Raw genomic sequence first — 16,639 nt, forward strand, 5'->3', positions numbered from 1 at the left:
TGTCTAGGCTTCCACAGAGAGGAAAAAAAAAAAAAAAAAAAACCAAAAACAACAAAACCAATTCTATTTAATTCCTGTTATTATCAACAAGGTTGGGATGCAGCAAAATTCTGAAAATTTCCATTTTATTTTCACTGTTTAAATATGCTCTCTATGGAGCACACTGAACTCCATTCTTTGGGACTAGAATAGAGGCTGTTCCTCCAGGTTGTGCTGCTTAGTCATCTGTTTTTTCCCTTCTGTCAGTGTTCGTCATTAAGCAACGTGTTTGGAAGAAAGGCTTGTGGCCAGCAGAAACTTTGCTTTTCTTTTTGTCATTCCTATTTTGTTATATCGACTCTTAAATGGTAGCGTATAAGTTCCTGGCTAGGGTGTATCATTGTCTTTCCAGAAGTGTTTACCGAAGCGGTCAGCTGGTACAGCCTGTTTCCTCAACAAGTACATGCCCACAACCATATTAGGCAATGGTAGTACTTAAAGGACTTCTGCTTTTTCACACTCGTTTCTTTGGAAGGACAGGATTGTAAGTTCCTCTTCTAAGACAAATATTGTGGCACTGTAAACACATCTTTTGATGACTACATTACATGTGTGTGGGGAGATATCTCCTTTCTCCCCATCTTCCATTCCTGTTTCCTTCCCTACTTAACACAACTGATACTGTTCAGTGAATTCTTAAGGAATGTAACCTCTAGAATTCCTGCTGTTGGAGAATTTGGAGTTGTAACAATAACCTATTTAAGGAATTAAAAGTTATTCAACGTTAATTATAAAGTTTTTAATTTGTGTGTTGGTACTAGGCATTTTTACTACAGTTAAACAGTCTTACTTCTTGGTGAGGTTAAAAAGAGGACTGAATTTGCAGCTTAGAGTGTATTAAGTTCCGACGTGACTGCTATCATAGTATCAAAGTATTGCGTAGCCAAAAGTGTGCCATCCGCCCTACTGCTTATATTTATGAAATCCTTGATGTATGATACTGTACATAGAAAAGACATTCTCTTAAAGTCTCTAGGAGTAGCATTAAAAAGTCATGCATAGGGTGGCAGTTGTACGAATGGTACTTTAATGAAGTAGATTTTTCTTAAAAGAGATCGAAACCATAAGACCTACTTAGTTTAAGAAAGGTATGTATTTTTAAAAGTGCTGAGACTATCAATGCATGTTTCTGATTAACCTTTCAGTCAGGTGCAAATAAGTATTTTCGCTAGAAGAGAAACAAGTTTAAAGTAGCTACAATTACAGTATATTTCATGCATTGTGAAGACTTGTGAGAGACTTCTTACTTGGCCCCACTTTAGTAATTCAAATAATTGATATTTTTGTATGAAAAGTGGTGCTATCCTTTCTCCACTGACACTTTATGAAGCGATCACTAACTTAGCTAAGGAAATCTTTCTTTTTATGCTGTTCTGTTACACACTGTTGTTCTGCAAAGATGATGTTTTGCTCGTAAGTTGTGCAGCTCAGTAGCAGATGCTGTTGCATATCCACAACATAAATCGTTGTAGAATGAGCAGACAGTTGCTTATATATCTAAAAACTCTTACATGGTCAAAGAAAGATTCAGTTTATCCTTGAAGCAATTAAATTACTTTGGAATAACAAAGATATTAGTGTTGCCTGTTTCTGCCCCTCATGGTCCTTCTACCTCTCTCCCTACTTGTCCCCATCAAGATGGAAACTTCAGTCCTGGAAGAAAATTACCATGGTAAAATGGAACATTGGACTTCATTCCTTTGAAGGAATGGCACATTGTTACACTGTGCCATGCATTTTCTTTTCCCCAGTCAGGACACTCTCACATGGCTGCTGAACAGAGATATTTTTCCACACTTTGATTTAATGGTTATGCCAATTCATTGACCCTCTGTAGTTCATGGAGGTCTGAGAATTTGTGTTTCTCCACCTTCCTTTTCTGAACTTGTGTGATAACTGCCTCTTGTATGAAAGTAGTCTATCCATTCAGAAGGAGTGGCTTTCCTCTTAGGGCAGGAGAAGTCTTTCAGAAAGGGCTTTGGGTTTTTTTCTGTTTTCTTTTTTGTAATCCACGTGTTTCATCTGGAAAATGTAGAGTTGCCTAGCACTTTTTCCCTATATGGCAAGGGACAAGCAGATTTTTTTAGAACAGGCCGGTTCCGTACCTTCAACGTGAGAAATGGAAGGAAAAGGCTTGTAGGAAGAGGGCTGTTTTTCAAGCGTGGAGTAGGCTTCATTCAGGTATGAAACTAGGAATAGGACTGAAAACATGACTGCCAAGCTCTGAAAGATACTCATGCTTTCATTGTCTCTGGGTCTGAGGAGTGATTAGGAAAACATAATTATCCAGCATTAATTATTTTTTCTTCCATGTTGTTTTGTCCATGGAAGTGAAATACAAATTTATGAAGTTGACACTTCTGCAGTTGCAAATGCATTTTGCAACCTACAATTATCTCATGTTGATCGGGAATATCTAATTAGGTGACTTTCAAAGTTCTAAGTTAACTTGCATGTTTGTTGTAGGTCAGGAAAGCAGAGTATCTCACATGGTTCTTATTTGTTGTAATTTCCTTATGCATCCTAATTTAAGTAGAGTTTGGTGTGTTTTACTAGTGCATGTTACTTAACATTCAGTATTTATAAGATTTTATATTTTAGGGATGAAAAAAATTGTATATGTCAAAAAAAATTAAATTTGGGAAATAGAAGAAATACAAGTTTTGAGTTTGATATGCTCTGCAATATGATACAGAGGCTCTTTGCTGACTGGCTTCAGTTTGAAAACTGTTCTAGTTTGTGAATGGATTGCTTGACTTTCTCTACTATACTAGTTTTAATTAAATACGTAGAGCTTCCAAAATTGGGGATAAACTTGACTGATTTTGGTGTTTTTTCTTCACTGGCAAGTATCAGGTTCTGTTTACTTTTTTCAATAGTTACTTGTTGCCAGTCACCAGCCATGTGTCCCCTAAAATGGCTATTTGTGAAAAATTAGTACTTTGACTTCAGTTCTGAATGTGTTTGGCAAAGGATAATTATGCTAATCTGCTTTTAATTCTCTTCAGAGCAATGAAAAAATGGCGCGCGCTGTAGGGTGCACAGAACATCTAAAAGACACAAAAATCCCAACCAGCCAAACCACGCTCAAACTCAAAAATATGCCAATGAAAAATTGTTATCAAAGTGTGCAGGGAGAGCTGATAAGTGGCATATTTGGAGTGGGTAATGAAACTTAAACGTCCAAGGGGTGGCATGGATGTGTGGGTTTTTTTAATTAATGTAAACCTGTTGACAGCAGTGAACTTCAGAATTAATTTGAGTGCTCTGGTCTTTGCACTTAGCTTGTCAGTGGGTACCAATGCTGAGTTAATAATGTGGATGGGAAGAGCTCATACTTTGCTTTCCAAGTTAGTGCAAAGTGTCACAGCAATGGCTTCCCTGAGCTGTAAGCTGAAGTAGAAGATTGTGAGTAACATACTAACATTGCTGTTGGTAGGTCTTAATGGTATTTCTATTTTAAAGGTTTTGAAAATATTATTAACTAGTATAGCTAATTAGGCATATAGGTATCTGCCATTCTTAAAATACTAGGTTTTGGAGAGAGAAAAGTTAGTTGCTTTGTGTGTACAAGTACTAGAACATAAGCCATTACGATAATTCAGTAGCGGAGCGTACCACAGCAGTATCTCTACTCTGAAGATGGAGGAACCTTAAAGCTTATCTGATCAAGCTTCATTAAATTTGTATTCATACGTTTTTATATAGTTATTATTGCAGTCTATGGTTTTAATCAAAGATTATGAGGATGTGACTGTTCTATTTAGTTATTTGACAAATAAAATAAGTGCTTTTCTTGCTGCAGCCAATCTGTGGTTTTGCTAACAGTACACGTATATTCGATATTCATGCTAGCTAAAGAGAATTTTTTTTTTTTTTGGTAGAAGTATGCCAAAATTATCATACTGATGTGCACAACACTCTTGAAATTTCATTTTGTTTGTTTGTTTATTTTTATGGAAGTTCACTACTGGACAAAGCGTATTTCAAGTGGTTTAAATATATTTTGCACTTTGACCCATACAAATAAACTTTTACCTTACTGGAATGCCAGAGTGCAGCTACCTGGTCTCTGCTCTTTGAAAAGGGCCTGTTCATGTGACTCAGACAGTGGCATCTGAACCAGGGGTGAGGGGGAAGAAGTAACTTCTTTCTGTCTCTTCAAGGAAGTTTTCGTGGAAAGGTTTTATTTAAATTGACTAAAGAGTAGATGTTTCTCAGGGCAAAGCTTGCAGTAGCCTCGTAGCATTCTGGTGTTCTTCAGCTGTGTATTGAAGGAAATGGATGAAACTTCCCTTTCATTTATGCATGAGTTTTAAGAGAACACAATGTCTACTAAGTAGTTTTTATAAACTGATCAGACTTACAGTTGCAAGTTTCCAGTACTCCCAGTGTGTTGGTAGCACAGTATTGATAGTGTAGCAAAAAACTATCCCACTTGGTTTTCTTTCCCTTCAATTTGTGGTTTTGTGAGGGTGTTTGTAGCAAGAGAGAGAATTGAAAGGTATCATGAGTAAAGAATAAATGGATAGGGTAAAAAGAAAACACAAAACCAAACAAAACCCTAAGATTGTTAAATAATAGTAACTGGTATGCAGCCAGTAGCTATGGTTTGAAATGTGCAGTGTATTGATAAGAAGGATGTCTAAATGAGACTGAGACTATTGTATCCAAAAGCCTTACTTTTATATTGGCTTGAATCTCTGCGTGAAAATGTTATCTGTTCTTAGACTGGATCTTGAATGCCACCCTTTGTTTTTCTTGTGTTTAAATCGAGGTCTTGGAAGTCATGTTTTGGAGAATATTCAAAACTGAGATAAGTATTAGACTTGTTTTGTCAGCTTGGGAAAGAGATCTGATAATCTTGTGCCAATGTGTTTTCTTGTGTTCATACTAGTTTTTGATGATGGTGATGAAAGGACCTTGAGACGAACTTCATTATGCTTGAAGGGAGAAAGGCACTTTGCAGAAAGTGAGGTAAGGCAATGATGGACATGCAATGAAAATTAAGTAGTTAGTTTATTATTATTTTTTTATAATAAGAAGAAATTGCAAACTAATTTTCTCTCCTCTCTTTCCATGTAGACACTTGATCAACTGCCACTAACCAATCCAGAGCACTTTGGAACTCCAGTTATTGGGAAGAAATCTAATAGAGGAAGAAGATCATCTCTTCCTGTGTGAGTTTTGATATAGTGCTCTGTTGCTTTCTTTTCCTTTCATTTCCATTACTAAAACTGAAGTTGTATCATTGAAACCGTAATGGTCTGAATGCTCTAACGTGTAAGTTGTATGCACAGCTTATGGACTTAAGTAATTGGGTTCATGCAGACGTGTTCATATGTTGGCAGTATTACAAAATTGACAGTTTTTTTCTGTGTAGTAGCCCTAAGAATGTTCATGCTGCTTTCATATATTAGGAACTCATATGCCAGGAAATGTAGGATTTTTAACCTTCTTTATACTGCACAAAGTAGGAAAAAAAGGTGCTTTTAAATTTCTGGGGTAGAGACCGTTTCTCTTTGTTTGTCTGCACAATCAAATCCTGATTCATGCCTCCAATTCCAACATGATGCTGTTGTAAAATACTACTACTTGGAAAGAATTTCTACAAAATTCCTCTTACTAAGTAAGTGCACTTAATATTTAAGTATTTCAAGCAATTTCAGTTCTTAAAATTCTAGTTTTGATTTTGAAGCTTTGCAGAACAGGAAGAAAGACTGGTTGTAAGCTGTATTTGCTTTCAAATATTAACTTCAGATGAAAACTTTAAAATACTGTATGTTTTAATAATTTAGTACTGAAGATGAAAAGGAAGAAGAAAGTAGTGAAGAAGAGGATGAAGATAAAAGGCGCCTCAATGATGAATTGCTTGGCAAAGTTGTGAGTGTGACTTGTAATTCTGAGAAGGCAGACTGGTATCCAGCTTTGGTAAGTTGCTTAAGGCATTGATGTCTCTACTACTAATACCTTTTTAGGCAAGAGTGTCATCTGACTTGTTATATACTTGTACAGTGGTTTTTCCTGGATAGGATGGTTTGCGAACGCCACAGCTTTTACAGCAAAGTTACAAATGTAGTCAGGCGAAGCTCTGCTGCCCATATTTTCTAAGAATACAAATATTCAGCAGTATCTATGAAAAGTAGGAGAGCAAAGATTAACGTGTATGTGTAAGTTAGTTTTATACTCTTAAGTCTTTCAAAACTGCACATAAAATGATCAGTATGTAACAATAATTTTTCTTCTAAAACTACAATCTATATGTTAGGACTTGCACTCCCAGGCAATTTAAGCACAGCTAGATGTATGAATCTTAATTGCGGTGGAATTTTTATCTTTTTGTATTTAATGCTTGCCTTTTTCCTTAGACTCTTAATTTTTTAAAATACTGGTTTCTTTCATGCTTGCATTTACGTAAATGGCCAGCTACTCTAGCAGTAGAGGTTGGTAGTTATTTTTATTTGGCTGTCAGTATAGGATACAGCGTTCATTGCTATTGCTGAATTTATTTAATATATATTTATTATCAAGTACAAGTAGACTTGTGCTGTAAAGGTAGACACTTTGCAGATCCTTTATACACACAGAAAAGTCTAGAGATGCAGCTTAGAAGTTGCTTTCTTTAGTAAACTTTAAATATTGTCAGACTAGCTGAACACACATCTTCTGTCATCCATCAGAGATGTGGTTTTTTTTTTAAAAATTACTTGGAGAATTAAACAGAGAGGTTTGGTTCACGATTTTTTGCAGACTTTATTTATTTAACTGTGTGTTCTGTAGCCCTTGATTTAGAGTCTTCAGGGTTACCTGGGAAGAGCTCAGCTGTTACAATCTTCTAACTTAGTTTAATTTTTTATTTCTCTGTGTGAATGCAGGATCAAAAGGTAACTAACTACACAGGCCAGTTGTCTTCCCTTCCTTGAAAGAACATTATGGTGTAATGTAGGGTGAATAGTTGACACTGGCTTATCCAGCTGTATGTGTCTGTTTAAAATGTGAAATGTGGTATTGTACGTGTTCTGATTGTTGTATATCCTTTTACTAACAGCGTATTTTAACTTAATGGGGTTCTAACTAGGGAATTAAGTTACTGGAGACCATGTACCCGTTCTGTTCTCTGCTACCTGAGAAACAGCAATGTCTTGTCTTGACTTTTGGGGTAAAACTTCTGACTCATCTGAATGGGGTGGCACAGCTCCCACTGAGTCCTGGTAGATACAGAAGTTCATCTGCATTTGACGTTTTCTGTCTGTATATGATCTAGAGCAGAACGTAAACTTGTTCTCTATGTGGTAATACAAATACTGCAAACGCATTTTTATCACCTTTTTAGACTTGGACATGATACTGCTTTAGAAGGATGTGCTGGGTTCCACACTAATTTATATAATCCACACCTCAAAAAAAACCCTGCTATTTACCTCTCCCTTGGAATGCCAAAGATCAGAAGCTGGTATAAAATAAGTGTGTCTGTGACTTCTTAAACAGATGCTGTAAACAGGTTTTGTATGAAAAGAGGAAAAAAAGCAGTGAATAAACAGAATCCCATGGTGTCACTCCAGTAGATTAGTTTTGAGTGTTCAAATGAAATTGCCAACTCTTATAGCTTGTACATAACAAGTAAAATTAATAGTTTGAAGTAAACTGGTGCTTGAAATTTTTTGTTGTTGGCCTTAGTAACATAAATTGGAGTAGGTTTCTTTTCTCAGAACTGGGAATTATAATAGAAGAAGCAGGAAAACAGCGGTTTTCCTGCTGTCCATCTTTCTTTCCTTTCAAGATCAGCTTTTTTATTTTTTTCTTAAAAAAAGTGTTTTATTTGAAACTTCAGGTTGTGTCTCCCAGCTGTAATGATGACGTCACAGTGAAAAAGGACCAGTGTTTAGTTCGATCCTTTGCCGATTCCAAATTGTAAGTAATGGCTTACTTTCATTAGATATATATGGGAGAGAAATGCAAAACTAATTATGTATTGCTTCTGAAGACATTATTTCTTCCAAAAGGAAAGGGTATAATTTTGTGTAATGCTGGTTGTACACATTTGTCATCCATAGTCCATGTCCAGCTAACTATGTCTGTGCTTTTACTCACTGTCCTTTACATTGTGTGTACTGTAAGAGTTCATTGGATTAGTAAAGTTTCTGGTGTTCCTTAATTTAAAAAAAAATAAAATAAAAAAAACAACAACAAAAAACCCAAAACCAAAAAAACAACTACTTCAGAAAAAAGAGGTGTTAACACTTTAGATGATTCCTGTTCTTTGAAGTGTGAGTTTGGTTCTAATTATATTCCTTAATGTCTTAATTATTACGCCTTTATGGGTGTCTCTTGTAGTAGTTTGGATATCTGACTCATTACCTCCAGTGCCCAGATGTCCATGGCTGTTTAAATAGCAAAGTTTTAAAGTGTTTAATCTACTTTTTTTTTAATAAAGAAGTGAATGTAAAGTAACTCCTTAATTAAAATTTCTACAGAATCTGAACAAGATTCCTGTAAAAAGAAAGGAAGGTCCTATTAGTCCATCTCTCTCAAAAGGGGGAGGCGGGAGAGACAGACATGTGTGTCTTACTTAAGGAATAATATATTCAAAAGAGTATGAAGACTGTTTTTTAAAGCTGTTTCCCTTTATTTCTCTTCATCCTTACTTCTAATGCATGTTTCAACATACTGTCACTGAAAACTTCCTTGCTGAAGGCCAGCTGTCACCCCTCTATCCCTCTTCCTTTCAAAGTAAAAAAAATGTGATTTTTTTTTTTTTTTTTTAATGGCCATGATTTTGAGTAGAGTGTGAGAACTTGATTACTGAAATGTATTTCAAGTAACTGAAAACTTTATTCATTGTGGCCTTAATGTAGACATGTATCATCTGGATAAGTCTGGTTCTTTATATATTGAAGGTAGAATGTTATTGGAAAAGCATGCAGACTTGCTCTGTTTTACTTTTTTTTCCTCATAGTATTATGGCTTTAACTTCAGAAAATGACGGCCTCCAATTCCTGAGGTTTTACTCCAGTTTTTCTGAAATAATGAAAGAAGAAAAAAAATCTTATTATAATAACTCACTTGTAAGGCTTTCCTTGCAGGTTGGTTAGCATTTCTATTGTAGTAATTCAGTAACTGAATACTCAGTATAACTTTAGAACAGAGCAACTTCCATACATTTTGTTGTGAGAACGCTTTTGTAATCTAAAAATAAAAATCATCTATTTATCAGTGCAGATATGTGAATTTGGCTTACTGTTGTTCTGTGCTAGTAGAAATGCATTTTGAAAATAGAGGGCTTCTTTATTCATCTTAGCTAGATTGCTATTTTGGGTAGCAACTGTTGATTGATGTGAATATTTTCAATTTAGAAAACATTTATTGCCTATGTAGAGTATTTCACCTTTGCAAATTTGTGCAGGTTAAGCACTTAGAATAAAGAAGCTTTACAAACTTTTCTTAATTATTCAATTACAAGGGTTATTTTAGTATCTGAATTTCAAAGAAAGATTGGAAACTTACTCTGTGTTTGAATTTTGTATTAGGACCTACGATAACAAATGCCTTAAGCACTTAGTTGTTAGAAAGGACCTTGAAAGTGAATGATAAATCTTGAAAATTTTAGAAATTGCTGGTTTTCTAAGTCAAACACTTGCTTTACTGTGATTTAAAAGTAATACAAGAACTTTATTCTTTTTCAGTTACTCAGTAGCAAGAAAAGACATTAAAGAACTAGATGTTCAGAATTTACCAAAATCCGAGTCCTCTCCTAAAAAAGGTAAATTAGAATACTTTTTTAAAACACCTAGAATTTAATCTTGTGCAATAGTACTTTTAACTTTTGCAGATAAATGGCAGCCTGTTTATTTCTGATAATTGTTCTTGGATATTTTGCAAACAATTTCAAATGTGATAAATTAGAGAAACTTTGTATATAGCTGCCTTATTATTAAAATAGTATTAAAAGAGTACTTTTGATCCACTCCAAATTCCTGGAAAGTGAATAGAGTATTTTCAAAGTAGAGTATTTGAAATGTCATGAACAATGGAATATATAGTTACATCTCCTAACACTAAAGTTTTGTGCTATTGCTCAAACCACTTTGCCTTTACATTAACAATACCTTGACAACAAGGTGTAAACTTTATTAGAACAGCCTGCCTCTGAATAATATTTGGTTTAAAAGTATAATTACAGAACTTGATTTCTGGATGGATGGACAATGTGACTACAATAATCCATGTTTTTAGTGAGCTTGTAAAAGGCCAGATTCTCGCTTTAGTGTAAATAATTCTTTTTGTTTTGTTTCTCCCAATCAGACCTCAAACCACAAACTTTGTTGAGGAGAAATATTTTAAATGTATTTATTTAAAATAATTTTAAAAAGCCCAACCCAGCAACGAACCTCTCCCCACTCAACAATAGCAGTTCCTTGGGTTTAAGTAGAGGTGTGGAACAGCTCCTTAACAAGCAAAGATTTAACGTGGTATTTGCAAATGAAAGGTTGCGGTGGTTTTGACTGATTTGTGTAATTCTTAATGATTTCTCTTATACTTTCTTCTTAATATCTGTTTCACAGTACAGGAACTTTAGAACAGCCAAAAAAATGATGAGATGCCAGGTTTAAGATAAATTGAAGAAAGGGATTTTTTTCTTGCAGAACGTAATTGGGTTGTAACATTCATTGCCATGAAGGAATATTGTGGAACGAAAGGTACTAACGGTTTCAAAAAAAAAAGTTTAGACAGTTTTCCGGACATTACTCTCTCAGCAGCTGTGAAAAACTGGTGCCTTTTCTTCTCCAGCAACACTGTGAATGGTTCATTGCAATAAGTCCCTCTTTTGGGTATTCTGATTCCTCTTTGTTAAAGTTTTATTATGTCTGGGGGTCATGTTTTGGGTTTATCTGGGTTTGTTTTGCTTTGTCCTTTCCCCCTTGGAGCACCTCTTCAAGGAAGAGAATTCAAACTATTCCCACTGTACAAGTGTGACTTTTCACCATTCCATTTGTCCTCTGTTCCAGACATTCATGTAACATCTCTTTAGGCAGTGCTCTTAAACAAAACAGTTGCAATTTTTTTTCAATCTGAACTTAAAACATGAAGATACTTCAGAAAGGATAAAGTCAGTCATGGTACTTGATCTAATTGTGATGGTTTTACTTTTCTCAGTAGCTTTATTACAATATTTCTCTCTTTCATACATAAACAGAACAGTTCACAGTTGCACAGAATAGATGTGGATAAGTATAGGTGCTTATCTTTGGGTACAGTTCACATATATAGGTGTGAACCTTAGTAATGTTCATGGAGACCTATGCATGGAAAACAACTGGATGCTGTGTGTGGGATAGGTGTTCTCGACTCTAAACCTGAATTGCTGATAGTTGATCTTTAAAATTTGACAGTCTTGAAGTGTGTAAACTGAGTGTTTAAAGCTGAGGTATATATTTTATTACTTAATTCCATTTTTGGTTTAAATTGGCATTGTGATTTACAAGAATGTGAAAAGGAAATTAAAAAATGCTTTGCAACTGTGAGTACTGCGGATGAGGTGAAACCAGGGCCCTTTCTTCTGTAGGGCTACGGGAGGCAAGCACGTTTCTCGACACAAAGGGTGTTCCTCGGATCTGGAAAATGGACATAAGTGAAATTCTGGAGTCCTCAAGCAGTGATGAGGAAGATGGAGCTGCTGCGGAAACTGATGAAGAGGAAGAAAAGAGAGAAGAGAAAACAGAAGAAGTAGTGGTAAGTCCGGGCAATTTTAGTCGTTCTTCAAAGATAATTGAATAACTTGTATGCGTAAAGATCCTGTGCTTTCCAACATTTTGCTCTCGGGACTTCACATACTCACTCCAATGTCTTTTCAGACCTGTTCATCTTCTCTTTGCTTCAGCCATCTTTATTGGGATTTGTGAGCAGTGGCATCTTGCCTCCTGTTACCCAGTGCAGAAATTAGAGACAAATCTCAGAAATTAAGAATTAGAGGCAGAGAAAGAGTGATAGAATCAGGGTCAAAAGGAGAGACATAAACAAAAAAATGATGCTAAGCCTAACAGTAGTAATCCAAACTTAGATAAAAGTAACTTTGTATTTTTCTTTTGTACTTTATATGTAGGTTATATACAAAATAACTTCATTCTGAAAACAGTTTGATTAAAAAAAAAAAAAAAAAAGACAAACTATTAAAGCAGGAGCAATAGGCTGAAAGTATGAGCTTAACGCTCAGTCCCTGTTAAAGCCATGTCCTGGTTTTGGTGCCTAAGACGGTGTTTAAGAGCAGTAGAGGAGCTACCTCTGTAGGTGTTAGGGTTTTTTCTCAGCGCTGGTAATAGGGGTTGGGAACGCTGCGGCGCGGACGGGCTTTGTGTCTAGTATTTACGGTAATGGGGTTTTCTGCGTTGGAATGCTTTTGAGTGGCTCCTTTTCCACAAAGTTAACGAGTTTCCTGGTGCCGTCGAAACTGTACTTACAGAATTGCCTTTTATTTCTGCTGCCTGTTTTTAACCTTGATGTTCTGTTTGGAGGTGGGGGGGTGGTGTTTGATTGCGGGATTTGTTTGGTCTGTTTTTTTTTCTCTCGTAAGATTCTCACAATACCTTCGGAAACTTTCCTTCCTTTACGGGGGGGGGGGGAGGAATAAATAATGAAGTTTGTCTTGTGGGGAAGGCGAAACGCCGTTTGCCTCTGTCTTCCCCCGCAGCGCGCGGCGTTGTCGGCCCGGGCACAGAATGGCCGTTCGTACTCGGAGGCGGCCGGCGGCGTTGCCGCGGCAACCGGCTGTTGGTCGGCAGTGCGCATGCGCGGGGGCGTAGGGGGGGAGCGGGTGGCGGCGGGCTGTGGGGGGGTGTGTGTATGGTGGGGGGGGGCAGAGCGGGCACTGGCGCGGAGGCTTGGCCGGCGGCCAGGGGGAGGCTTGCCAGATGCTTTGAAATGGGCTGTCTCTTTTCTTTGCCTTTCGTGTAATGTCTGATTTTATTTTTATTATTTTTTTTTAATATTTTTTTTTTTAATATGGAAGAGAATGTAAGTAATGCCGTATAACTGCGGATGCCGTGCAGGGAGAGAGAAAGCCAGCAAATATTTGGAAGTCAGGCTGAAATATGTCCAGGCAGTGGGCAGATTAGATAGAAAGGAAGTAAAACCATTTTACATTTGAAAGAATGCAGCTCCTAGGTAAGGATTCTGTGTTTTAATCTCTAAACGTTAACACGGTTGTTAAGAATGCGGATTTGACTTAAATTTCTGATCTGGGAACTGTCTGGTGGAGCATGCAGCCAGGGTAGATCTTTCCAGGTAAAAAAAAAAAAAAAAAGACAATAAGAATCTATTTTTAGGTGTTAATTTTATGTCTTGATAACAGTGTTCTGGAAAATGGAGTAGATGTCTGTGTGAGAATAATGGTACGATTAGATAAATATAAGGATGAATGTGTGCAGAATATAAAATCCTCTGGGTTTTTTTCCTCTGTTTGCAGTGAAAAGGACTGAATAGGCCACATTTTGCAGGGTGTGAACTGTTGCAATCTGTATAGGTCTGTTTGTATTAACGTTGGTTAAAATTGCAGACTATCAGTCACTAAAAATCAAGGATTGCTGTACTAGTTTTCTAGAATCCATTTTTCGTGTCATTTTTTGTGGCTATTGCAGGAAAGTGCTGTGTGTTTCAAACAAAGAAGGGGGAGGGGGGAGCTTGGTGGTTTAAAAAAAAAAAAGGCATTCCTGTAAAATAAATAGAGGCTATTTTTAAAGGATACTCTAAAGGTAGAGTAGTGGAGCAAAGGATTCCAGACAGGTAGGTGTGCTGGTAGGAAGAGCTGTAGAATCCATTATTTCCAGGTGACAAGTAGATGTGTAAAAATAAGGTGGGCATCTTCGTGCTGAAGGTATGTAGCAGAGGATAGATGTTAATCTTTTTAGATTATGTCAGAGCAGAACTGTCATCTGTCATTCCAGCCTATTAAATCAAATTCCTGATTCAACTGTTACTATATGTATTCTAATTGTGGACCATGCTAGATATTACAATTAGAGAGCATTTAGGGAATTTATCATAATTTCTGTTTTCCCTTAGAAAGGCAGTGATACTGGTTGCAGAGAGAATCGACAAGTGAATGATACTGCCTTGCGTTTATTTGACTACAAATGTTGAATTACTCAATGTTTGCATTTGCATTTTGTAGAGTTTCTCCTTTATTAATCAAGGTCAAAATAGCTTCTGTCTGTCCTGTGCCAGAATTTTCTCAGTGGACCTTTTTTTTTTTTTGGAACTGCAAACTGTTATATTACTGGAGATGGGAGGGAGATTTGAGATTTTAAAAATGATCCTTCCCCCCCCCGTCTTTGGAAATGCACAGCAGCTTTGCTGTCAAGGCCCGGCCAGCTGCTGACCAGCAAGGATAGGCCTTCATTAAATCGATCAAATGGACACAGACCTACTTAATATATAATGAGAGCATAAAGTCAGTCAGAAGAGTCTAATTCCGGGTATGGAAAGGATCCTGTTTTTCTGAAGTAGGATATTTTATAATGGTAATGGAGCAGAGAGACCTACTGTAGTAGGTGATAATAGATCCTATCATTTTTCCAGTAGCTGGGTTAAAATCTGTAACTTTGTTTGGACAGAGTCTGTCTTTCTAATTGTGCTGCCTTTCGTGACATTTCAAAGAGTATGGTAGAATTGGTACAACAGGGATTCCAGGCTTTACATGGTTCTTTGACGGCTTTTGTAAGCTGAGGAGTGGGAACCAATATGGTGGTGGTGAGATGCTAATCCTCCTCGTCGATGGTAACTGACTTGTATGGTCCAGAGTTTACTATGAAGGAGAAAAATGTGGAAATTGCTTGTCATTGACTTTAACAGGGATGACATTTACTGAGTTGCTCAGCATGTTCAAATTGTTGGATTTTTGGCAATAATTGCAATATATGGTGCAACTCAGGATTAGTTTTCATTCTCAATGTGAAGTTTGAATAGCAGACCACACACTGCATGTGTCACAAGAAGTGGAAAAAATCAGGAGGTACTATAAAAAAAAAATTCTTTATCAAATGGGAAATTTAAAGAATCACACAATTGGTTTGAATCCACTTAAAAATCTGAATATTGCTTTTGGTTCTTACCTAGTTTTCAACTTGTCAAAATAAGAGAATTAACTGTGTTTTGGCAGTCAAAGAATGCACTGCAACTAAAAGGAAAGAGAAATTCTAAACTCCAGTATCTCCACACAGAAATAGAAATTTTTGGATTATTACCTGATTTTAATTAAAAATTAGAATATATGTACTACTGTATTTGCTTGTATTTAAGTTGTTCTGTCAGGGAAGAAATCATATGTATTTGTTTCTCAGGATTAAATAGCCAAATACTCCCCATTTTACAAGGGAACACGTAGGCAACATTTGGGTTTGCCTCTCAGTCTCCCTGTAGGCCATTCTGATTCCAAAAGAATCAAGGTTTTAACGTGCAGTTTTTTGAACTATATTTGCAGTATGTGTTCTGAAGAGAGACATTCACATAACTTCAATGTAAAATTGAGGAATTCGTTCTTTAGAGTTTGAATTTCACCAGTTACAAAATCATATCTTTTTACAATATCAGGAGCCAGAAAAAGAGATTTCTATCTTACCTGTAGCATCGGTTATAACACCATCTTTGAGAGACTGTTTCAACTTATGTATGTCACTTTAATAGCAGTTCCTTGTTCTCCCCTCTCTCCCCCCAATGGAACGTGCAAAAAATGTTAAGAAAAAAATTCCAGCTAGCTGTCTCCATGCTTCATTGAAGAAAGAGTTGCAGCACCTCCAGGTGTATGATTAGAGCAATTTTCTTAGTCTTCATTTTGACAGTCACCTGCAGGATGTATCTGTAGTATGTTTAATACCGCATATTCATTTTAAGGTTTTTAGGGTTCTTGCATCACAGCAGCATCAAGAAACATCGGTCAGAGTTGCTTTACGTGGTTGAGCAGGGAAATTGCCAGAAGCATTTTCCAATATACCTGTTCTGCAAATAACCAAGGATTTCGGTTCTCATGATAAGTCATTACCGTATCTTTTATTACTGCTAAGTCCTTAAAAGAAGGACAAGTACATGAAATCCATGATGTGTTTTAGAAAGCTTGTAATTCCTAAAAATGATCACTAGTCATCTATTAAAATACTTCCATTTTGTCTCAAAGTTTTTCTTGTTTCTCACGTAGTCTTTCTCTAAGTGACTGTGGGAGACCGCATAAAATACCTGACTCCTCCATTTCTGTTGCAACCTATGTGTATTTTAAGATAACATTGAAAAAGCTGACACTAAAAATTAAATACAGGAATACAGTAATTTCAAAGTTAATGAAGCATGGTATCCTGAAACAAGTAGTTTGTTTACATATGTAAAAAAAAAAAAAATTACCTAAGCAGCTGCGATGTGTAATATGCAGGATAGCCTTTAAAAAAATAGCAAAACATTGATTAGCTAATCATCTTTCTCATAAATGCATGTATTTATAGGAGTTTTGACTATGGTGAAGCATGGCCTACATCACACCATGCGCAAATGTTCTTTACAAAGACTTTCTTGCTCAGAATTTTATGCTAACAGGCGCTCTCAGAATACTCCTCAAGGAGGA

At 36.3% G+C, this 16,639-nt stretch overlaps 1 protein-coding gene across 4 annotated transcripts in view; it reads left to right on the plus strand.

Moving 5' to 3' along the window:
• Positions 1–16,639, plus strand: part of ARID4A (AT-rich interaction domain 4A) — a 49,931-nt gene that overhangs the window by 11,607 nt on the left and 21,685 nt on the right. For all 4 annotated transcript variants that reach the window (XM_082485982.1, XM_082485980.1, XM_082485983.1 and 1 more), the window contains exons 5-10: positions 4,937–5,016; positions 5,125–5,219; positions 5,838–5,970; positions 7,871–7,950; positions 9,723–9,799; positions 11,603–11,769. In XM_082485982.1, the coding sequence (XP_082342108.1) occupies positions 4,937–5,016; positions 5,125–5,219; positions 5,838–5,970; positions 7,871–7,950; positions 9,723–9,799; positions 11,603–11,769 (632 nt within the window). The remainder of the gene's footprint in view (positions 1–4,936; positions 5,017–5,124; positions 5,220–5,837; positions 5,971–7,870; positions 7,951–9,722; positions 9,800–11,602; positions 11,770–16,639) is intronic.

This window comes from Vanellus vanellus (genome assembly GCF_965231255.1).
Source record: "Vanellus vanellus genome assembly, chromosome: 6".
In the NCBI taxonomy this organism is placed as follows: Eukaryota; Metazoa; Chordata; class Aves; order Charadriiformes; family Charadriidae; genus Vanellus; species Vanellus vanellus.